Source organism: Oncorhynchus keta, chromosome 34 (genome assembly GCF_023373465.1).
Source record: "Oncorhynchus keta strain PuntledgeMale-10-30-2019 chromosome 34, Oket_V2, whole genome shotgun sequence".
Taxonomy (NCBI): Eukaryota; Metazoa; Chordata; class Actinopteri; order Salmoniformes; family Salmonidae; genus Oncorhynchus; species Oncorhynchus keta.
Window position 1 is genome coordinate 13695117 of NC_068454.1, and position 25842 is coordinate 13720958.

Sequence of the window (25842 nt, forward strand, 5' to 3'; positions counted from 1 at the left end):
AATAACCTAAATGAGAGTGAAAAAAAGAAAACCTGTACAGAATAAAAAATATTTCAAAACAAGCATCGTGTTTACAATAAGACACTAAAGTAAAACTGTAATAAAAATCCTGAACTTTATGTTCTGAATACAAAGCGTTATGTTTGGGGCAAATCCAACACAACACATCACTCGGTACAACTTTTCCTGTTTTCAAGCATGGCGGTGGCGGCATCATGTTATATGTATGCTTGTCATTGGCAAGGACTAGGGTGTTTTTCAGGATAAAAAGAAACGGAATAGGGCTAAGCACAGGCAAAATCCTAGAGGAAAACCTGCTTCAGTCTGCTTTCCACCAGACACTGGGAAAGGAATTCACCTTTCAACAGGACAGTAATTTACAACACAAGGCCACATCTACACTGGAGTAGCTTACCAAGACAACATTGAATGTTCCTGAGTGACCTACTTACAGTTTTGACTTAAATCGACTAAAAAAAATCACTCACTCACTCAAGACTTGAAAATGGCTGTCTAGCAATGATCAACAACCAACTTGACAGAGCTTGAAGAATTTTTTTAAAGAATAATGTCCAAATATTGTACAATCCAGGTGTGCAAAGCTCTTAGAGAATTACCCAGAATGATTCACAGCTGTAATCGCTGACAAAGGTGATTCTAACATGTATTGTGCAAAACATTCTAAAAACACATTTTCACTTTATCATTATGAGGTATTGTGTGTAAATGGGTGACAAAAATATGAAATTAATAAATTTTGAATTCAGGCTGTAACACAACGAAATGTGGAATAAGTCAAGAGGTATGAATACTTTGTGAAGGAACTGCATGTCATTCTAAATGTTTTCTGGTGTCACGATCCTTATAAGGAGTGGACCAAAGCGCAGCGTGGTTTGGGTTCATGATCATTTATTTTAAATGTGAACCAGCAACAAAACAATAAAGAGAAACAAACAAATGAACGTACAGTCTTGTAGGGCTCAAAAGCAACAATACAAAAACAAGATCCCACAAACAACAAGTGGAAAAAAGGCTACCTAAGTAGAATCCCCAATCAGAGACAACGATAGACAGCTGCCTCTGATTGGGAACCATACCCGGCCAACAAAGAAACAGAAAACATAGAATACACATAGAAATAATAAACTAGAACAACCCCCAGTCACGCCCTGACCTGCTCCACCATAGAAAGTAAAGGCTTTCTATGGTCAGGACGTGACATCTGGCTGTGTATAAGGGGCTACACTCTTCTGACCTAGAAGTTATATGTGGTTTGAGCTGAATGTAGGTGCATGAGGGGAGAATGTTTTAGTCTTCAGCATTGCTGTCTGTAATTAACTGCTTTCCATGGAAGGAAATCAATTCATGGAGTTTGCTAGTAAACACTTCAAAACTTCCCATAGCAATCGGAGCGAAACGAAGAAGACCAAGGTGTTCTCTGCGCACACAAACAAAGAGCGACGAAGGACACGCCGACTCTCAACTGCCTCTGAAAAGGATTTTGTGCAAAGGATGAGATAGTGGAATGTCTGGTGTATTCAGAATTTTGCGAAGGTGTACAACAGTCCTCTTAGTGCCAACTAACTCCACACCTACTGGCCCTGGTGCACTGAGACTGAGGCCTAGATTCAATCCGATCGCCGCCCTTTTTAGCTATGCATCATTTAAAGGCAAAGTTACCGGTGGGTGCAGAGATCGCATTCAAAGTAAACACTGCAGATGTCGGCCTGATCGGAAATTACCTTTAAATGTCAATCGAATATAGGCCTTAATGGTGAGGAGCAGGATGAGAGATAAAGAGGATTCAAACTCTAACAGAGACACTAGATCTCACAGAGAAAGAGATATTATGACTTATCTCTTGGGTCTTGTAAGGGTATGTTGAGTGTAGGGGGAAGTATTTAGATTTTTTGGGATGAAAAACGTACCAATTTGAAACGGCCTATTTCTCAGGCCCAGAAACTAGAATATCCATATAATTCTCAGATTAGGATAGAAAACACTCTAAAGTTTCTGATATTGCAGGCGAAAACCTGAGGAAAATCAAACCAGGAAGTGGCTTCTATTTTGAAAGCTCCATGTTCCATAGCCTGCCTTCGCTCCATTTAAAGGGATATCAACTAGATTCCTTTTCCTATCGCTTCCTCGAGGTGTCAACAGTCTTTAGACATAGTTTCAGGCATTTATTTTGAAAAATGAGCGAGAAAGATAACATCGCGTCAGTGGATAGCTGGGTGTTCGCAATGAGTTTTGCTTGCGCAACAGAGTGGGGCAGCCATTGTCTCTCCCTCTCCTATTGAAAAAGCGATAATCCCAGTTGATATATAATCGATTATATATTTTAAAAACAACCTGAGGATTGATTATAAAAAACGTTTGACATGTTTCTGTGGACATTATGGATACTAATTGGAATTTTCGTCTGCGATGTCGTGACCGCTCGAGCCTGTGGATTTCTGAACATAACGCGCCAAACAAATGGAGGTATTTTGGATATAAAATGAATCTTTATGGAACAAAAGCAACATTTATTGTGTAACTGGGAGTCTCGTGAGTGAAAACATACGAAGATCATCAAAGGTAAGCGATTAATTTTATTGCTTTTCTGATTTTCGTGACCAAGCTACTTTGATGCTAGGTGTTCATAATGTTTTGTCTAGTTATCGATAAACTCACACAAACGCTTGGATTGCTTTCGCTGTAAAGCATATTTTCAAAGTCTGACACGACAGGTGGATTAACAACAAGCGTGTTTTGCTATATTACACTTGTGATTTCATGAAAATTAAATATGTTCAGTAATTTTATTTGAATTTGGCGCGCTGCAATTCAGCGGGTGTTGATGAAAATGATTCCGCTAACGGGATGGGGTGCGTCAAGAAGTAAATTAACTAAGAATTTGCACCAGTTTTGAAGTATTTCTTCACACCATTACAGATAATGGAAAAAAAATTCCGGAGATTATGTGGTTAAAAATTACTGTTTAATTACAGTTTACTACTATTTATAACTATCTACAGAGCAACGTCTTCACAGTAATTTACTACACAAACCAAATGGTTGACTGTTAATTCCTCATGCCAAGTGTTTGACTAGCTCAACTACTACACCAGACTGGAGACAATGGAGCTGGGAGTCAGCTCCATATGAGTTCCATGTGGCCATCACACAGCCGGATTTGCCTTCCAGATTGACCTGTTAAACCAGCCAGGTCACTCAAGATCCACTTTGAAATCCGACGTCTGTCCAGCTGCCCAGGACGTCGGGTAATATATATATTTTTTCAAGAGTCCACTAGGGCCAGCAGTGAGAGCTATTATCATCTCACGTGTTCAGTGATTGGCACTCTTTTTATCTGTTTTTGTTTTAATCCTGTACCCGACTGTAACCATTAACTTAACCATTCAGAATCAATGCCTATACTTGCTGTGAGGTGCTGTGAGGTGTCAGCGACAGCAGCGGTGCAACCCAGGGTGCAACTGCAGCAGGAGGAGCAACCCAGGTTGTCCTTAACACCTCGGAATTTGCCGTTTTGGAGTGAACTGGACAGATGTCAGCATCTGAAGTCAAATTGGTCAAACTGTGAGATCTTGTTGGTTAAATTGCAGAGCCAGGGCCCACACGTGCTTGCCTGCCTGCCATTAAATGTGTGTGTGTGTGTGTGTGTGTGTGTGTGTGTGTGTGTGTGTGTGTGTGTGTGTGTGTGTGTGTGTGTGTGTGTGTGTGTGTGTGTGTGTGTGTGTGTGTGTGTGTGTGTGTGTGTGTGTGTGTGTGTGTGTGTGTGTGTGTGTGTGTGTGTGTGTGTGTGTACATCAATCTCCATCATGATGCTGAGTGTAACAGCCTGCCTGTCAGACCCATGTGGTGGCAAGCTGTGAAGGTCTGCTAATAGACTTTTACATAATAAACCCTAGAAGTGCCCTGTGTACACCTGATGGGGGAACTTTAATTATTTCATAAGATAAAGGGGTACCATAATGCTTCTAAATACTTAGGAGGTATTGTAGGAATGCATAATGAAAATGTGAAACATACATTTGTTTGATTTTATCATGGATATTGCTATGCATACAAGCAGAAGGCTGGTAGTTTAATACAGTCTGCAACCCTCATTTCAGCTCAAATTATTCAAGACAGTACACTTGGATTTAATAATATAATAATAATAATATATGCCATTTAGCTGACACTTATCATGTGTGCATACATTCTACGTAAATCGAACCCAGTACACAAGGCCATTTAAACTGAAAAGGACCAATGAAAAGTATAGAGCTTTATGAATATCGTAAGTGAACCAACTCTCCTTCTCCCACTCCTTAGGCCTTTGCTCTGCAACTGATCTCCTCCCTTCTCTCTTTTCCCTATCCTCTCCTCTGCTCTCTCCTCCTCTCTCTCTCTACCTATCCTCTCATTCAGTGCGTTGGGACCAGTAATGTGAGTCGGCATCCGCAGGCTGGGCGCGGCCAAGTCCCCCCTTCCCTGAATGCGACGCAGCTGCTTTTCAGAACCCAACCGCTTGAGTCCATTCATCCTGAGAGCGAACAAAACAGTGACTATTTATTAGAATACTTGTTTTGTATTGTTCTGCACCAAACAAAAGAGGCTTCATTATGTAAGAAGCAAACCCCCTTTCGCCGAGAGAAACAATAACTTATATAATAAATGTAATTTCTTCTTGTCTCTCGCCTCAGTGTGTGTTGAGTGGTGGGTTTGGGCACCGGGCACGGATGGCAACGACAGCAGCTAGAGTGTAGTGGGGATGGCGGTCTTTACAATAAGCTTTGGTGGTTTTAGGACGGCGTTAAGAGGAGGGGGAAGGAATCCTCTCATACTTCACTGGCTACGATGTGAGGGACGACCAGGGAGACTTGCCTCAATTTGCATAACCTCGGCTGTTTTACACACAAGGAGGTTGGTTAGTCTATCTTTCCCTTGCCGCGTCTTCATTTTCCGGTTGCTGTTGTAGAAATACCTTTTAGATATGTATTATGAAGAACTTAAATATTTTGTGTTTGAAAACTGTTAGTGTAACAATATGTTTTATGATGAGTTAAGATAGTTAAATATAATGAATTGCAACTTTGGGTTCGTCAGTCCATGTACTCCGTTGACCCTTAAACCAACGCATATAAAGTATAATACTTTTGTTTGTGTATTGTTCAATTGAATTTGAGGCAAATGCGAGTCTCAGTGCTTCGGAGAGTCTTGGAATCAGAGTGCGTAATGAACACCAGACCCAATAACGCATGCGCTAGGCGCTCTCGACTCTTTACAAGTACTCCTAGCTGGATTTAGCCTATTCTTCATTAGATATATGTTAATTGAACGTAGAGGGCAGACATGTATCAACAGATAAAGCAGCTTTCCGGATCTCTGTCGCTGAAACAGGTGTTTCCACATGATAGCCGGGTCGGTTAATAAAAACACAGACTACAGATGACTATGTCATGCCCGATAAACAACCAACTATCACACATTTGCTATCAACTGGTTGTATAAGCGTTATCTGACGCTTCACACTAATGTCAGTCCTGTGGACGTAAACTATAATAAATTATTTTCATTCAACATAAAAATGTATCAAAAAGCAACGTCTATAAATCGAATTGGTGTGCAGGCTGGTTCAAAATGGTGTACAAAATGCTTCCAACCCTTCATCCACACACACAAACACTGTCATATTGTAACCATGCTAAATTCAACAATCTTCCTAGTTCAAGAGAGTCTTTACGCGCATGACCTGCAGTACTCCTCGTAACAGGCGCAAAAAAATGAACGGTTTGATACGTAGCCTGACCTGAAACTGGATCCTTCCCAACTTTGTTTTGATAGATTAATATCAAATTATAGAAAATAATTTGCCACCGATAATACACGAAACAAAATAACATCCAATCTATCGGATCCTATGATTACCATTTCCAAACTGCATGATGTGGATTAAGCACATTTCCCCTGTAGAAATCTACATATAAAGTAGTGGCAGAGTACCAGACAAATAACTGCTTTGGGGACGGCGGGCAACGTCTCTGTTCTCCTACCTCCTCGGGGCATTAATGTCAAGCACATGATATTGCAAGAGTGATAGGTAAACCTAATTTTGCTTCATTTCTTTGGGCAAAGGTGGTAGTTTAGTCTTAATTCAATAGCTGATGGCAGCATGATCCACCAACATCACTCATTAATCAGAATATAATTCGAATCAAAGAAAGAAAGAAAATAACGAGTATTGTTCTAGGCTGGTTGAGGGGGCTGGGGAGCTGCTGTGACCCTTGCCGCGTGTGTAGCGTTTCATAAAGAAGTAGGGAGAATTCTAACGCGCGAGGCGAGTGATCGAGAATGACAGGGAAAGTAAATATGACCCAAGAGGGTCGCACTGCGTTTCCAAAGGCTAATCCCTCAATGACGATGTTCAACGCTGGTTTCCCTTTGGTTTCAGGCTGTTTGAATTGTGTCTGATTTCTATAACAGACATTTTGAGATTATGTTAACGAGGATAAAAAAAAACATTTAACCTATCATTGTAATATTGAATACATGTCAGAATAATAGGTAATAACAATTATAATAGCCTACCAATAATAATAATGATAATAATAATACAAATAATTCAGATTGTCATTGCCTTGATGAAATACGTGTTCAGCTCACCATGTCAGCACATATGTCATTTCGATCATTTCTAATACCTTTCATCTGACTTTTTGGCTAAATGAAATTAATCAGAAAAATACCTTAAGTATGCCTACAATTTTCAGAAAGATGTACGTCGATGTTCAAATATGCTCTTCAAAAACAGGGGAAGTTCACACACCTTATAGAAAAAGAAAATATATATATATATACATACACATTTTCTCCTGTGGGTTATTTTAATGGATCGCTAAACCAAAGATTAGACAACAGACCATGTTTTTTTACAGCAAAACTCTATTTTCATACTATTAGAATGTGTTAAATTGCAATAATAATTCAATGTAATTAGCCTATAGGCCTGTGAAGATAATTCAATGTTAGTGTTATCACAAATTTAAGATTAGGCTATAATGTCCAAAACCTGTCTGTGGATTATGTGCTTTCTTATTCTTCGAAACTATATCTAGACCAACATGACTTCCGGTAATAACAGGCCTATGAAAGTGTGTTATTATAGCCTGTGATGTAGCCCTATTATTATTATGCTTCTTATTTCTTATACAATTTTCTACAATTGTCCTTGTCAGTATTAGTCTAGTAGTCCTAGTTGTTGTAGTCAGGTAGCAACAGTTGTGACGTGAAGTCAAAAGGGAGGCTCATATTTATTTCTATTTGACATAGGAAGAGTGGTATCAGTGCGCTCTAGGTTGGCGAGCTTGTGTCAGTAGCCAATTCTCGGCGTGTCACATCCCCAAAAATATCTAATCTTCGACCGTAAACCATGAGACCTGGGTAGCCAGGTCACCATTGTGAGATCCCTTAACCATATTACAGAACGCAGAGGGATAGATAGATCTACATCTGAATAATCCCGGTCACGTGTTGGAGGCTATATCAATCTAATTAAAAGCAACGAACAATGATTAAATCGTTAGCCTCGCGGCGGGGAATGGGTATGTTGTTTTGCCTTTCAATTAGCCGCTGATTGCGCCTTTCACGGGTGGTCAGCTATGGAATGTGAATTATATGTGCACGGATTGAGCCTTGTAAACTATGTATATATAGGCTTAGTCCTAAAACGATTAACCCAATCGTGTAATTCAAAATACAGCATTGCCATTAGCTTGCGTGGTGTTTCCATATCTTTAAATAAAACGAATTATGGTGTAGTTTCTATCACCAAGTCTATAACTTGTCAGATAATTATTTACATTGATGTCCATGTATGTTTACCAAATGTCTTTGGGAAGTCTTGCAACACTTCTGTGAACATAACGGCGCACAGTAGGCTCCCATGCTGTTCTCCTTCAGATGACAGCAATGACAATCTATGTCTACAATCTGCCCCAGGGATTCAGTGTTGTGTTGTTGCTTTAGCCTCCTTAACAGCTGATTAGAAATAGTGAAATCTCTTCATGCAGCCCACAACTCCATTGGCTTGTTCATAAAAGTATGACATCTGATGAAGCCATCCTTTAACGCACGGTTAGGTTGTGGTTAATGACGCAATACAGTGTGTGTGCGCGCGTGCGTGCGTGTGGCCATCTAATTGTCTATTGGCTTTCTAAATATGGCATACATGATGCAGGCAATACTCACAATTTTACTTATAATGCATTAAACAAAAGTACCCTATGACAAGTTTTCTAGCTTCTAAAACGAAGGGGTGGTACATAATACACATCAAGACCACAAGATGTCACCAGATTATTTTCCCAACATTTTCCCTGGCTGTCACTGTTCTTGCTGTGTCATCACAACTTCTGGAGATAATCAAATGTTTTGATATTTTGAAAAAGTTCCACTGAAGTTAGATCTATTTTTTTTTAAAATTAAATATGCAAGTATAAAGATAAATAATCCACTTGTTTAGAGAGAAAAATGTTGATCATTTTTTTGACAAGGGGTAATATGTTGGATGAGTGTGTTTTGGGCCATTCCCAACAAGAGATTAACTTCCCCCTGGGGGATAGTTACCCCTTTATGGTTACGAATGGAACTCTGGGGCGGCAGGGTAGCCTAGTGGTTAGAGCGTTGGACTAGTAACCGGAAGGTTGCAAGTTCAAACAGGAGCTGACAAGGTACACATCTGTTGTTCTGCACCTGAACAGGCAGTTAACCCACTCTTCCTAGACCGTAATTGAAAATAAGAATTTGTTCTTATTAACTGACTCGCCTAGTTAAAAAAAATGTGTTTCTACCTGTCATTTAGACAATGACTAGCCCTATTAGTGCTAGTTTATGCTAACTTGCTAGCTAGCAACTTCACTAGATGTAAATGCTAGCCAGCTAGCTAGTTAGCATAAGCTGCTAGTACTAGCTAGCAACCTTACTACCAGATCATCTGAGGTAAAATACATTAAAAAATATAACGAAGCTTAATTTCAGTTGTAAATGTTTCCTCTAGGCACTGATAACTACAGTTAATACAACTTAGCCTATTAGCTATTTTACAAAGCATTTCATGTGTAAAGAGAGAGCTTTCAATTGGCATCCCCCTGTTATTAAATGTTATTATTTATATTCCATTCAGTATTATATTCAAATCAATTTAATATTAATTAAAAAACAACAATTGAAAACCTTTTGCTACTGAATTAAATTTTAAAGATGGCTGGGATTTAAAATCTTGCATTTTTCAAATAATATTTAGTACAATTGTATATAATACATTATATGGAAAAGGAACATCAATGAAAGAACAAATACAATTAATGTGCAGGTGAGTTTAAAAAAAGGACTTTACATCAAATCTCCTCATAGTGCGGATATTAATGGTGCTTTACTTATCTCCCTTTCTTCTCCTAAACATGACCTTTTCCACATACCAATTTTTTTTATCCAATTGTAGCTTTTTTTGCGGCAGCAATTAGTCATTGTTCTTAACGGGGCTCGTTACCCCCTATTACCCTATACGCCGAGACAGTATAATGGCTATGCGATTTAATAACTTTTAGGCTAGAAGTCTAGTATTGACAATGGCAAACGGACTCAGATTTCATGCCCACGCAATGTTTTCCACCATGTTCCCCCAGTGTGTTCCTCTTTCACTAGCTCAGCGTCACCTGACTGAGCGCCATGCAAATCTCTCTGCTTCTAGAACGCCATTGGCCGCTCGTGGCTCATTTAACCGCTGTCAAGGCACATCATATGGCTGCCGCTTTAACTAACTTCTCAACTCTGACAGAGAAAGTGGCTCAAAGGCGCATTCTGTCAGTGGATGTGAACCAACAACCGGAGAGGAGATAAAACACAGAACATTTCTGAGACTCCCTCTTTCTTGGATTATTAATTAAGTTTACAATTCACTCATTTTGAGGTATAGGATTGTTGATCCCTCGTGTGTACCTGCTCTGCCAGACTCGCGCACCGACTGAATCAGACATTTTTTTTTCTGTTGGTAGAAAGTTTGAAAACCAGGTGAATGTATAGCATGATGATGGAGACGGACCTCCATTCCCCTGGACCCCAAACGAACACAAATTCGGGGCAGTCGGGACCGAACAGCGGGTCCAAAGCGAATCAGGACCGAGTGAAGCGTCCGATGAACGCGTTCATGGTGTGGTCCCGTGGGCAGCGGAGAAAGATGGCCCAAGAGAACCCCAAAATGCACAACTCCGAGATCAGCAAGCGGCTGGGCGCGGAGTGGAAGGTGATGACGGAAGCGGAGAAGAGACCCTTCATCGATGAAGCGAAGCGGTTACGAGCCATGCACATGAAGGAGCACCCGGATTACAAGTACAGACCAAGACGGAAGACCAAGACCCTGCTGAAAAAGGACAAATACTCTCTGGCCGGTGGCCTGCTCTCTGGGGCTGGCGGTGGTGGAATGGGTCTGGGGGTCGGGGTGGGTTCATCCGGGGTTGGCCAGAGGTTAGAGAGCCCCGTGTGCCACGGGGGCTCCGCCAGCTCAGGCTACACGCACATGAACGGCTGGGCGAACGGTGCGTACTCGGGGCAAGTGGCTGCAGCAGCTGCGGCCGCGGCGATGATGCAGGAGGCGCAGATAGTTTACAGCCAGCACCCGGGCAGCGGGCACCACCACCACTCACACCACCACCACCACCCGCACAACCCCCAGCCCATGCACCGCTACGACATGTCGGCGCTCCAGTACAGCCCCATCTCGAACTCTCAGGGCTACATGAGCGCCTCTCCGTCCGGCTACGGCGGGATCACCTACACGCAGCACCAGAGCTCTGGCGTCTCCTCCTCCGCTGCCATGAGCACGTTAGGGTCGCTGGTGAAGTCAGAGCCGAGCGTAAGCCCTCCCGTTAGCACTCACTCCAGGGGCCCTTGCCCCGGAGACTTGAGAGAGATGATAAGCATGTATTTACCGACCGGAGAGCCCGGGGACCCGTCGGTGCAAAGTAGACTCCACGCATTGCCGCAGCATTACCAGAGTGCGACGGCTGCGGTGAACGGAACGGTTCCGTTAACACATATATAGATTCAGCTATTCATAAGACTATGGAAACTGCAGACAGAACACAAAATAACCTAAACCAAATATTTACATATTTTTTTTAATGAACACTGAACTAGGCCTACCTGCATTTTGTACAGAATGTTTATGTTGATGTTGTAAATGAAAGGTAAATTAGCCTATCCATTTCGCCTTTTGGAGTATATACAGTCTCTTACGCATAGGATATGAGTTCAAATATTGGTTGTTGTGTTATAATTTTGACATTTTTATTAACGCCACTTGTGGTTTAGAGCGATGCCAAATGAATGAATACATTTGGTTAACTATAATCGTATTATTTTGGGTTCACTGTAAGTTATAGAATAATAAGACAACATGGTTTTCATAATCATGAAAAATGTTTCAATATTGATTTTTCCCCATTTGCTAATTACCCAAGCGTTTGTAAACATGTCCGTTTATACTATGTCTATTTATGATCATAATTAACTCTTTTTATTGTAATAATTATTGTAAATTGTGAATAATTTTTAATATTTTAAAAGACTGATGCGCAATTGCTATTGTATAATTTACGAGGTGCGATTGCGCTGAAATACAATTCAAATAAATTTCACACATATGTTGCTCTGGTTCTACAAAAAAAGTCTTAGCTTGATTATTGTTCACTATCATCGGTTGCAAATTACAATTTGAGTTGTGTTTAATTTGAAACACGCAAACATGATAAAAAAAAGTCTGACGCAAAGCTACGGATAGGCTACAGTAAATGTTTGTTTTTTTATAAGGGGAAAGTGTCTCTGGCAAACCCGTACCATTATGCACGTTATTAAAATGCGTATCAACTAATAATATTACCTATATGCATATCTGCTTATTTGGCCATTTGATTAAGCGAGGACGGTTCCATGGTACACCCGAACTATTCTCAGGGTTTACATTTATGGCTTTTTAATACTTTTTGTAAAATCACATGCAAGTTGTTCCAATGAAACAGGGTCCACAGATTTCACAGAGAGACACGGTATTCCTATAGTCCTTCGGAATAAACATTTAGGATATGCGCGTCTCTTATGCCATATGTTTTAATATACGTTAATGTGTGTTGTTCTTGTTGTTCTTGATTCTATCCTATTCATGGTATTTAACTCCCATAGTCATTTGAGTGCTGTTAGGCTACATGCAGTAGAGTTTATTATACTTGTATTACTGACAAGACTATTCAGCAGGTATTGGTTAGACAATATCCCTGATGTAGTATAAGTTTAATTATGTTGTTAAAATGTGCAATGTATTATTCAAATAGCATATTATTATATATTTCTACATGACATAAAATACATTCTTATAGCCTATAGCCCTGTAAAAACAAGAGCAAAGCTGTTTCGAGTTGACATTTTTGTCTGACTTCTGTGGCTTTTTGAAAAACGTCTTATTCTCCAGGGATGAAACAGGCCTATACATGGATGTAACGGTTTTATTCCGAATAGCGATCACCAAATGCCACTAGTACATTTAGAAGGAGAAGTATAGTTATTCAGGCTCCCTCAAATACTCTAGACTGTATTTTATCACCCCCCAAAAAATATTTTTTCAACCAAATTAGTTTGTAGGATGTTTGGTAGCTTATTTTTTTCCAATAAATTAGCCTAATATAATTTTTATGAATAGCATAATGTCCTAAATTATTGGACTTAACATTAAACCTATTATGATTCTAATAATGATTTGTTCAAACCAAAATGAGTTCGTATATAAACGTACACAGCAGGTCTTCATCTGATTATTTTAGAACTATTTTCTTGTGACTGACTATTTCCCACTTTCGAATACGTTGACTGTGAGTAGATGATCCTGATAAGTACAAGCTGAAGTCATTTTAATGGTCCATTCGGGAGGAAAGTGCAAACTTGGCTGTTTTGTTGCTATGTGTGCAGTGGTCAAAGTTCAGTCTGTTTCCTAAATCCCTAAACAAAGCCTGCCTACCTGAATAGGAAGCAGTGTGGATACAAAAAAAAAAACTTTAGTCAGTAGTTGACACAATCTGCATCCCTGCCATAGACCTACTATAGCGAGCACACTGATGAAGGCTGTAATGCCGGATCACTGTGCCTGATCCACAATACGGGGTTGATCCAGTACGACTCGGCTCGGCTCAGCACTTGGAAAGTAACGAGGGGGGCTTGAAGTTGTATCCTCTTGTTGACACAGTGTGTTGGATTGATTTTAAGTTGGGTTCTTTACCCTTTGAACATTCGGAGATGAGTTAGTGTGCATGAGATGTTATATCTCTTTCCTCTGTGCCATGATGAATGAAGACCATAATAGATGAAATCACAGTGCTGGAGAGGGAGATTTCAAACGGAGATAAGTGAGTGAGAGTTTTCTCTTTTTGTGCTTCACTGAGAATCCGAGCGGATCATCTGCAGACATTACGAGGCCATCAATCAAATGTATTTATAAATCCCTTTTTACATCTGCTAATATCTCAAAGTGTTATACAAAAACCCAGCCTAAAACCCCAAACAGCAAGCAATGCAGATGTAGAAGCACAGTGGTTAGGAAAATCTTCCTAGAAAGATAGGAACCTAGGAAGAAACCAAGAGAGGAACCAGGCTCTGAGGGATGGCCAGTCCTCTTCTGGCTGTACCGGGTAGAGAGGAACCAGGCTCTGAGGGATGGCCAGTCCTCTTCTGGCTGTACCGGGTAGAGAGGAACCAGGCTCTGAGGGATGGCCAGTCCTCTTCTGGCTGTACCTTGTAGAGAGGAACCAGGCTCTGAGGGGTGGCCAGTCCTCTTCTGGCTGTGCCAGGTGGAGATTAGAAACCTAGAGAGGAACCAGGCTCTGAGGGATGGCCAGTCCTCTTCTGGCTGTACCGGGTAGAGAGGAACCAGGCTCTGAGGGGTGGCCAGTCCTCTTCTGGCTGTACCGGGTAGAGAGGAACCAGGCTCTGAGGGATGGCCAGTCCTCTTCTGGCTGTACCGGGTAGAGAGGAACCAGGCTCTGAGGGGTGGCCAGTCCTCTTCTGGCTGTGCCAGGTGGAGATTAGAAACCTAGAGAGGAACCAGGCTCTGAGGGGTGGCCAGTCCTCTTCTGGCTGTGCCAGGTGGAGATTAGAAACCTAGAGAGGAACCAGGCTCTGAGGGGTGGCCAGTCCTCTTCTGGATGTGCTGGGGGGGACATTAGGGGTCACGCTGTTTACTAGTTGTTTCACTTACTTTAAAAATGAGAATAGAATAATATGATGTTTCATACAATCATTAAGATCACTTAAAAATGCATGTTGAAATGACAGTGAATTCCTCTTTGGGAGCAGCTTTATATGTTCATGACACACACAGTTGAATTCTGAAGTTTACATACACTTAGGTTGGAGTCATTAAAACTTATTTTTCAACCACTCCACAAATTTCTTGTTAGCAAACTTCAGTTTTGGCAAGTCGGCTAGGACCTCTAAATTGTGCATAACACAAGTCATTTTTCCAACAATTGTTTACATGCAGATTATTTCACTTAAAATTCACTGTATCACAATTCCAGTGTGTCAGAAGTTTACATACACTAAGTTGACTGTGCCGTTAAACAGCTTTGAAAATTCCAGAAAATTATGTCAAGGCTTTAGAAGCTTTTGATAGGCTAATTGACATAATTTAAGTCAATTGGAGGTGTACCTGTGGATGTATTTCAAGGTCTATCTTCAAATGCAGTGCCTCTTTGCTTGACATCATAGGAAAATCAAAAGAAATCAGCCAAGACCTCAGAAAAAAATTGTAGACCTCCACAAGTCTGGTTCATCTTGGGAGCAATTTTCAAATGCCTGAAGGTACCACTTTCAGCTGTACAAACAATAGTACGTAAGTATGAACACCATGGGACCACGCAGCCTTCATACCGCTCAGGAATAAGATCCATTCGGTCTCCTAGAGATTAACATACTTTGGTGCGAAAAGTGCAAATCAATCCCAGAACAACTACAAAGGACCTTGTGAAGATGCTGGAGGAAACAGGTACAAAAGTATCTATATCCACAGTAAAATGAGTCCTATATCGACATAACCTGAAAGGCCACTCAGTAAGGAAGAAAGAACTGCTCCAAAACCGCCATAAAAAAGCATCATGTTGTGGGGGTGCTTTGCTGCAGGAGGGACTGGTGAACTTCACAAAATAGATAGCATCATTAGGCAGGAAAATTATGTGGATATATTGAAGCAACATCTCAAGACATCAGTCAGGAAGTTAAAGCTTGGTCGCAAATGAGTCTTCCAGCTGTGGCAAAATGGCTAAAGGACAACAAAGTCAAGGTATTGGAGTGGCCATCACAACGCCCTGACCTTAATCCTATAGAACATTTGAGCAAGCAAGGAGGCCTACAAACCTGACTCAGTTACACCAGCTCTGTCAGGTAGGAATGGGCCAGAATTCACCCAACTTATTGTGGGAAGCTTGTGGAAGGCTACCTGAAACATTTGACCCAAGTTCAACAATTTAAAGGCATGCTACCAAATACTAATTGAGTGTATGTAAACTTCTGACCCACTGGGAATGTGATGACAGAAATAAAAGCTGAAATGAATCATTCTCTCTACTATTATTCTGACATTTCACATTCTTAAAATAAAGTGGTGATCCTAACTGACCTAAAACAGGGAATTTGTACTAGGATTAAATGTCAGGAATTGTGAAAAACGGAGTATGTATGTAAACTTCCGACTTCAACTGTAGTTGTTGTTCTTATCTGCTTGTCAAATACATCTCCACTGTAATATCATTGCTAGGGCGGGAGGTTTGGTCAATGCACACGAACAGTAGAAACTTCCAGCCATAGTCTTTGCCATCTCTGTAATCAGCAACAAGTGACATGACCTCAGGGAACTTCTCTCCGCCCGTGATATGATTCCATACGTGGGAATTTGCTCCATCACTCTCATGGGTGTAAATGAATGGGATTAGGCATGGGCTAGAGGGGAGGGAATTCCATCTGTCTCACTCCATTCCCTCCATGAGGGGTGAACGAGAGAACAAGGACACACTTCAAGGCCTTGCTGTCCCTTTCTGTGCCTCAAAGGTTGCGTTTACACAGGCAGCTAAATTCAGATTTATTTTGGAAACTAATTGGTCTTTTGACCAATCAGATCAGCTCTGAAAAATATTGTATGTGAAAAGATTGTATGTGATTGGTCAAAATAACAATTACTGGGGACAAAATATAATAATAGGGCTGTCTGTGTCAATGCACCAAAGAGCCTGGAATAAACATCTCTAGTGCATTGAGACATTTTATGAGTATGGTATTTTCTATTGTGCCTGAATAGGATTGTATAAACAGTCACTGTTAAATCCTGTTTCAGGTTATTGTTGTTTTGGTTGATCAAGATCAGGCCCCAAACAGCATTATAATTGTTATTTTGTCTGTCCCATAGAAGGCTGGCTGTAGGGCCAGTATAGAAAAAGGTGCTATCTTTGCAGTCCTCACAGGAGAACCCTTAGAATAACCTTCTTCTGCTTCCTGGTAGATCTCTTTTGGTTCCAGGTAGAGCCTTTTTGGGTTCCATGTACAACCCTTTCCACAGAGGGTTCTACTTGGAACCAAAAAGGGTGGGGACAGTCAAATAACACTTTCAGGACCCTTTTTTCTAAGTGTATATTTTTTCTAAGTGTATATTTTTTCTAAGTGTATATTTTTTCTAAGTGTAACATTTTGGGTGGAATTTAGTTTATGGAAACTTAAATATTGAGTGTGTTTCATTGTTTCACAACTTACAGTATGATGTGGACATTATTTTTAATTTAGTACCAGCTGATGAAAGAAAATGCCCCAATCAGGGATAGCAAATAATTTCATCATTTAGAAAACGAGTGAATCATCTGTAGGCCTATGCACATCTATTTTTTTTAAATTTATTTGACCTTTATTTAACCAGGCAAGTTAACCAGGCAAGAACATATTGTTATTTTCAATGACGGCCTGGGAACAGACTGCCTTGTTCAGGGACAGAACGACAGATTTGTACCTTGTCAGCTCGGGGGTTTGAACTCGCAACCTTCCGGTTACTAGTCCAACGCTCTAGCCCCATTAGGCTACCATGCCTACATGCAGGTGTATTGCAGTCATTTACATGAATTATGGGTGTAGATTACTTTACACCCCAGGAGGCAGGTGGAGGCCAATGAAAAATAATCTATTGTGTCTCCTATATATATTTTTTAAACGCTGAAAGGTACGTTTGGACCCTAACCAGACAGTGATATGGTGTAGGGCCATGTACAAACGGGTTAGAGTCCAAACGTACTTTTCTGCAGTTGAATTTTTTTTTGTGGTGTATTCAGAGCTCCCCTCCTACGCAACGGAGGAGCGCATAGGATGTCCCGTTTGGTGTCTATTTGTATTTATATGCAGATGTAAAGCGACACAGATTAACACTGAAAACCCAGAGAGGTAGGGCACGTCACACCACATCGCCAGGCTAAAAGAGGAGCGTTCTGGTAAATTTAACCCGAATAATTTCCTACTTAACCACAGATGGGGTCGTGGGAGGGAGGTGGGGAGGTGTTGGAAGGGAATAGGGGAATAGGGAGGGGGAATGACCAATAAATACTCTTATCTTGTAGTCACCGATATATTCCGCGCTAGGAAGCCATCAGCGCTGGCGCACACTCCGCGCCCGTGAAGCCCCGATCCCATGCACTCGCTGTCCTAAATGGGGATAATTAGCGTCACTTTATCACGATTCGGCATATTTTCTACGCTCCCACACCCCCTCCCCAAAAATCAACCGAGCTGCCTGCTCTCGGTGCCCGCTCTGTCGCAGAAGATTACGGAGACAGATTGCACAGAACGAATGTGCCGGGTGAGATTAGCGCGGAATAGAGAAAGCAACTGGGAAAGTAACTGGGCCAATGAATTCCTCGCGAGCGCCTTATCGTGCAATTACACGTTGACATGTTTAACAATCTTGCTGCCTCTTAATCCTGCGCTCTTCCAGGAGCGCGGCGTGGCTGATCTTGCTGCTGCCTTGTCCAGCATGGCGCTGCTGGAGCACAGGCCGTAAATGCACCGAAACGCATGCTATGGAACAGGCTGTTGACACACAAACAGAACGTTTAGATGTTTCATGTTAAAACTTTTACTCTTGTTGTTTCCTGCTATCTTGCAATGCTGCTTTTCTCTTCAAAGTCAGAATTGGCTATATTGTACAAATTAATTAAAACAAAAATGATATGCATTATGGTAGGCATTATGATTAGCAGTATGGTTAAGGTTAGGGTTAAGGTTAGAGTTAAGGTTCGGGTTAAGGTTAGAGTTAGTGTTAGGGTTAAGGTTAGAGTTGAGGTAAGGGTTAAGGTTAGGGTTAGTGTTAGGGTCAGGGTTAGGTTTAAAATCTGATTTTATTACTTCGTGGCTGTGCCAGCTACAGTGACCACCACTCTGCAGAGCTGCCTCCAGAACACCACTCTGCAGAGCTGCCTCCAGAACACCACTCTGTAGAGCTGCCTCCAGAACACCACTCTGCAGAGCTGCCTCCAGAACACCACTCTGCAGAGCTGCCTCCAGAACACCAGTCTGCAGAGCTGCCTCCAGAACACCACTCTGCAGAGCTGCCTCCAGAACACCACTCTGTAGAGCTGCATCCAGAACACCACTCTGCAGAGCTGCCTCCAGAACACCACTCTGCAAAGCTGCCTCCAGAACACCACTCTTCAAAGCTGCATCCAGAACACCACTCTTAAAAGCTGCCTCCAGAACACCACTCTGTAGAGCTGCCTCCAGAACACCACTCTTCAAAGTTGCCTCCAGAACACCACTCTGCACAGCTGCCTCCAGAACACCACTCTGTAGAGCTGCCTCCAGAACACCACTCTTCAAAGCTGCCTCCAGAACACCACTCTGCAGAGCTGCCTCCAGAACACCACTCTGCAAAGCTGCCTCCAGAACACCACTCTGTAGAGCTGCCTCCAGAACACCACTCTGTAGAGCTGCCTCCAGAACACCACTCTGTAGAGCTGCCTCCAGAACATCACTCTGCAAAGCTGCCTCCAGAACACCACTCTTCAAAGCTGCCTCCAGAACACCACTCTGCAAAGCTGCCTCCAGAACACCACTCTTCAAAGCTGCCTCCAGAACACCACTCTGCAGAGCTGCCTCCAGAACACTACTCTGCAGAGCTGCCTCCAGAACACCACTCTGCAAAGCTGCCTCCAGAAAACCACTCTGTAGAGCTGCCTCCAGAACACCACTCTGCAAAGCTGCCTCCAGAACACCACTCTGCAAAGCTGCCTCCAGAACACCACTCTGTAGAGCTGCCTCCAGAACACCACTCTGCATAGCTGCCTCCAGAACACCACTCTTCAAAGCTGCCTCCAGAACACCACTCTGCAGAGCTGCCTCCAGAACACCACTCTGCAGAGCTGCCTCCAGAACACCACTCTGTAGAGCTGCCTCCAGAACACTACTCTGCAGAGCTGCCTCCAGAACACCACTCTGCAAAGCTGCCTCCAGAACACCACTCTGTAGAGCTGCCTCCAGAACACCACTCTGCAAAGCTGCCTCCAGAACACCACTCTGCAAAGCTGCCTCCAGAACACCACTCTGTAGAGCTGCCTCCAGAACACCACTCTGCATAGCTGCCTCCAGAACACCACTCTTCAAAGCTGCCTCCAGAACACCACTCTGCAGAGCTGCCTCCAGAACACCACTCTGCAGAGCTGCCTCCAGAACACCACTCTGTAGAGCTGCCTCCAGAACACCACTCTGCAGAGCTGCCTCCAGAACACCACTCTGCAAAGCTGCCTCCAGAACACCACTCTGCAAAGCTGCCTCCAGAACACCACTCTTAAAAGCTGCCTCCAGAACACTACTCTGTAGAGCTGCCTCCAGAACACCACTCTGCAAAGCTGCCTCCAGAACACCACTCTTCAAAGCTGCCTCCAGAACACCACTCTGCAGAGCTGCCTCCAGAACACCACTCTGCAGAGCTGCCTCCAGAACACCACTCTGTAGAGCTGCCTCCAGAACACCACTCTGCAGAGCTGCCTCCAGAACACCACTCTGTAGAGCTGCCTCCAGAACACCACTCTGTAGAGCTGCCTCCAGAACACCACTCTGCAGAGCTGCCTCCAGAACACCACTCTGCAGAGCTGCCTCCAGAACATCACTCTGTAGTGCTGCCTCCAGAACACCAATCTTCAAAGCTGCCTCCAGAACACCACTCTGCAGAGCTGCCTCCAGAACACCACTCTTCAAAGCTGCCTCCAGAACACCACTCGGCACAGCTTCCTCCAGAACACCACCACTCTGTTGAGCTTCCTCCAGAACACCACTCTGCAAAGCTGCCTCCAGAACACCACTCTTCAAAGCTGCATCCAGAACACCACTCTTAAAAGCTGCCTCCAGAACACCACTCTGTAGAGCTGCCTCCAGAACACCACTCTTCAAAGTTGCCTCCAGAACACCACTCTGCACAGCTGCCTCCAGAACACCACTCTGTAGAGCTGCCTCCAGAACACCACTCTTCAAAGCTGCCTCCAGAACACCACTCTGCACAGCTGCCTCCAGAACACCACTCTGCACAGCTGCCTCCAGAACACCACTCTGCAGAGCTGCCTCCAGAACACCACTCTGTAGAGCTGCCTCCAGAACACCACTCTGTAGAGCTGCCTCCAGAACACCACTCTGCAAAGCTGCCTCCAGAACACCACTCTTCAAAGCTGCCTCCAGAACACTACTCCGCAGAGCTGCCTCCAGAACACCACTCTGCAAAGCTGCCTCCAGAACACCACTGTGTAGAGCTGCCTCCAGAACACCACTCTGTAGAGCTGCCTCCAGAACACCACTCTGTAGAGCTGCCTCCAGAACACCACTCTGCAAAGCTGCCTCCAGAACACCACTCTTCAAAGCTGCCTCCAGAACATCACTCTGCAGAGCTGCCTCCAGAACACCACTCTGTAGAGCTGCCTCCAGAACACCACTCTGCAGAGCTGCCTCCAGAACACCACTCTGCAGAGCTGCCTCCAGAACACCACTCTGCAGAGCTGCCTCCAGAACACCACTCTGCAGAGCTGCCTCCAGAACACCACTCTGTAGAGCTGCCTCCAGAACACCACTCTGCAGAGCTGCCTCCAGAACACCACTCTGCAAAGCTGCCTCCAGAACACCACTCTTCAAAGCTGCATCCAGAACACCACTCTTAAAATCTGCCTCCAGAACACCACTCTGTAGAGCTGCCTCCAGAACACCACTCTTCAAAGTTGCCTCCAGAACACCACTCTGCACAGCTGCCTCCAGAACACCACTCTGTAGAGCTGCCTCCAGAACACCACTCTTCAAAGCTGCCTCCAGAACACCACTCTGCACAGCTGCCTCCAGAACACCACTCTGCAGACCTGCCTCCAGAACACCACTCTGCAGAGCTGCCTCCAGAACACCACTCTGTAGAGCTGCCTCCAGAACACCACTCTGTAGAGCTGCCTCCAGAACACCACTCTGCAAAGCTGCCTCCAGAACACCACTCTTCAAAGCTGCCTCCAGAACACTACTCCGCAGAGCTGCCTCCAGAACACCACTCTGCAAAGCTGCCTCCAGAACACCACTGTGTAGAGCTGCCTCCAGAACACCACTCTGTAGAGCTGCCTCCAGAACACCACTCTGTAGAGCTGCCTCCAGAACACCACTCTGCAAAGCTGCCTCCAGAACACCACTCTTCAAAGCTGCCTCCAGAACATCACTCTGCAGAGCTGCCTCCAGAACACCACTCTGTAGAGCTGCCTCCAGAACACCACTCTGCAGAGCTGCCTCCAGAACACCACTCTGCAGAGCTGCCTCCAGAACACCACTCTGCAGAGCTGCCTCCAGAACACCACTCTGCAGAGCTGCCTCCAGAACACCACTCTGTAGAGCTGCCTCCAGAACACCACTCTGCAGAGCTGCCTCCAGAACACCACTCTGCAAAGCTGCCTCCAGAACACCACTCTTCAAAGCTGCATCCAGAACACCACTCTTAAAATCTGCCTCCAGAACACCACTCTGTAGAGCTGCCTCCAGAACACCACTCTTCAAAGTTGCCTCCAGAACACCACTCTGCACAGCTGCCTCCAGAACACCACTCTGTAGAGCTGCCTCCAGAACACCACTCTTCAAAGCTGCCTCCAGAACACCACTCTGCAGAGCTGCCTCCAGAACACCACTCTGCAAAGCTGCCTCCAGAACACCACTCTGTAGAGCTGCCTCCAGAACACCACTCTGTAGAGCTGCCTCCAGAACACCACTCTGTAGAGCTGCCTCCAGAACATCACTCTGCAAAGCTGCCTCCAGAACACCACTCTTCAAAGCTGCCTCCAGAACACCACTCTGCAAAGCTGCCTCCAGAACACCACTCTTCAAAGCTGCCTCCAGAACACCACTCTGCAGAGCTGCCTCCAGAACACTACTCTGCAGAGCTGCCTCCAGAACACCACTCTGCAAAGCTGCCTCCAGAAAACCACTCTGTAGAGCTGCCTCCAGAACACCACTCTGCAAAGTTGCCTCCAGAACACCACTCTGCACAGCTGCCTCCAGAACACCACTCTGCACAGCTGCCTCCAGAACACCACTCTGTAGAGCTGCCTCCAGAACACCACTCTTCAAAGCTGCCTCCAGAACACCACTCTGCACAGCTGCCTCCAGAACACCACTCTGCAGACCTGCCTCCAGAACACCACTCTGCAGAGCTGCCTCCAGAACACCACTCTGTAGAGCTGCCTCCAGAACACCACTCCGCAGAGCTGCCTCCAGAACACCACTCTGCAAAGCTGCCTCCAGAACACCACTCTGTAGAGCTGCCTCCAGAACACCACTCTGTAGAGCTGCCTCCAGAACACCACTCTGTAGAGCTGCCTCCAGAACACCACTCTGCAAAGCTGCCTCCAGAACACCACTCTTCAAAGCTGCCTCCAGAACACCACTCTGCAGAGATGCCTCCAGAACACCACTCTGCAGAGCTGCCTCCAGAACACCACTCTACAAAGCTGCCTCCAGAACACCACTCTGCAGAGCTGCCTCCAGAACACCACTCTGTAGAGCTGCTTCCAGAACACCACTCTGCAAAGCTGCCTCCAGAACACCACTCTGCAGAGCTGCCTCCAGAACACCACTCTGCAGAGCTGCCTCCAGAACACCACTCTGCAGAGCTGCCTCCAGAACACCACTCTGCAGAGCTGCCTCCAGAACACCACTCTGCAAAGCTGCCTCCAGAACACCACTCTTCAAAGCTGCCTCCAGAACACCACTCCGCAGAGCTGCCTCCAGAACACCACTCTGCAAAGCTGCCTCCAGAACACCACTCTGTAGAGCTGCCTCCAGAACACCACTCTGTAGAGCTGCCTCCAGAACACCACTCTGTAGAGCTGCCTCCAGAACACCACTCTGCAAAGCTGCCTCCAGAACACCACTCTTCAAAGCTGCCTCCAGAACACCACTCTGCAGAGCTGCCTCCAGAACACCACTCTGTAGAGCTGCTTCCAGAACACCACTCTGCAAAGCTGCCTCCAGAACACCACTCTGCAGAGCTGCCTCCAGAACACCACTCTGCAGAGCTGCCTCCAGAACACCACTCTGTAGAGCTGCCTCCAGAACACCACTCTGCAAAGCTGCCTCCAGAACACCACTCTGCAGAGCTGCCTCCAGAACACCACTCTGTAGAGCTGCCTCCAGAACACCACTCTGCAAAGCTGCCTCCAGAACACCACTCTGCAGAGCTGCCTCCAGAACACCACTCTGCAGAGCTGCCTCCAGAACACCACTCTGTAGAGCTGCCTCCAGAACACCACTCTGTAGAGCTGCCTCCAGAACACCACTCTGTAGAGCTGCCTCCAGAACACCACTCTGCAGAGCTGCCTCCAGAACACCACTCTGTAGAGCTGCCTCCAGAACACCACTCTGCAAAGCTGCCTCCAGAACACCACTCTGCAGAGCTGCCTCCAGAACACCACTCTGCAGAGCTGCCTACAGAACACCACTCTGCAGAGCTACTTCCAGCTTTTCATGACAAAAAACACTGACCTGTTTTTTTTCTCACAAGCACAGCAATTTTGAATAGGAGGGGTGATGTTCTGTAGTCTATGGTTCTGAACTCTTTGTCAGAAGAATTTCAATTAGACAGTATCTATAAGCAAGCATACAGTTAGGGAAATTACTGTCTTGATGATTGAACTTTGATGTTTAATCATCCACATTTTGAATTCTTCTTTATATTATGGTTTTATTTGAGGAATTTAAGCCAAAGGGGAACCAGTGAAAATGATAATGTAGTGAGTATAAGGCTATAGCGTCTACATTTACAAAGCAATCGCCCAAGGCTACACCCCATAATGTAATTGAGGCCTAAACCGGTTTTCACCGTCCATCCCGGAGAGTGATGGTGAGAAACATTTTGCCTTGACTGGGTCATTTGTTTAGAGATCGTTATGGACTCTTTTCCTCTCACTCTCCTCCTTCACCCCCCTCTCTCCTCCCTTCACTCCCCTCCTCTCCCTCCATCCCTCCTGCCTGGTGGTAGAGGGGCCTGTGTGGGAGTGATTGTGAGCGCCACTGTTGGAATTTGGCAGCGACGGTGGGTTGGAGAGCCGCCCCACTCTGAGCCCCATTCAGCGACCGGAGCACTGTGAGGTCGAGAAGTTTCACTCAGCCGTACAACTCAATGCCCCCACAAAGGCGATTACAAGCCCCATCGCATTCCTGAAGGGACCCGGCAGCGACGCAGGTGCGAGGGGACCGGGGAACCCGTCAGACAAGTGACAAAAACGGGACAGTGCCGGGACCACACAAAACCTAACGCACCGCGGGAAGCGGGGAATGTTTTTTTTAGAAGGGGTCTGTGGGTAGAAAGAAAAGACGTTTGAGGAGGACAGAGTTTTGGCGTGTTTTATAACAGGCCTGTCTCTCTACCCATCAGTGAATGAAAGGAAAATAAATCGTGCAATTTAATGAGAAAAACAAAAATGTCTAAGACATTTCCAAGACAGCAGTGCTATGATTGTTAATTTGAAAAAAAAAATAAGGCCAAAACCGAAATATCTATAAATTTCACAAAACATATTGAAAGACGTACAAAAACACCTTTGTCCAGAGTTTTGATATAACAACGAGAAAAGTATAATACAAAATCTCCTTCAATCATTCCTCGATTGGTAGCAGAATAACCAGCTAACTTGCATTGCGTCCAAGCCTGTGATTTTGGACGGCTATAGGTTTCTATCTTGGAGACAGACGGCATATTTGATTAGAGCAGCGCCCGACTATCAATTACCAAGGAGAAACAGGGGATCCTAAGGAGCGGTAATCAGCACGCCAGCAGCTCGCGGAACTCATTTCCCACCACTGCAACATGCAGTAATGGAGGAAGGCATGGAATCAGCCCAGCGCGGCAAACGAACTGTCACTGTTTGGCGACCAAATACAACACACAGTATTCCTCTAGTGTGACGCACAACAGCGCAGGACTGTTAATTAAATTGACGAAACGAAACGTACTTTTAGTTTGTTATGAGCACCTCCTTTGTAACATCTTTGGAAGAGTTGCCTTATTATAGGTCTAATGAAAAGGATTTTTGAAATAATCGGACTCCTCCTCTCTCCGGTGCCCTCACCTGAGTGCTGCCCCTGGGATGGGTGGGTAACAAAAGCGGTTCCCCGCACCGGCAGCGTTGGTCAGTCAAGCAGAGCAGACTATGCTAATTTTGCTGACCCAGATAGGCGAAAGGGGCGAACAGAGATTCCGAATGTTCATGATCTCGTTGTTCA

The 25842-nt window shown here is 44.5% G+C and overlaps 1 protein-coding gene across 1 annotated transcript in view; it reads left to right on the plus strand.

Annotated features, from left to right (window-relative positions):
- The first annotated feature begins 9785 nt into the window (after nt 1-9785).
- LOC118379808 (transcription factor Sox-1a-like) overlaps nt 9786-25842 on the plus strand; it is a 21026-nt gene continuing 4969 nt past the window's right edge. The window contains exon 1 of the mRNA XM_052493202.1: nt 9786-10900. Coding sequence (XP_052349162.1) covers nt 10064-10900 — 837 coding nt within the window. The 5' untranslated portion in view covers nt 9786-10063. The remainder of the gene's footprint in view (nt 10901-25842) is intronic.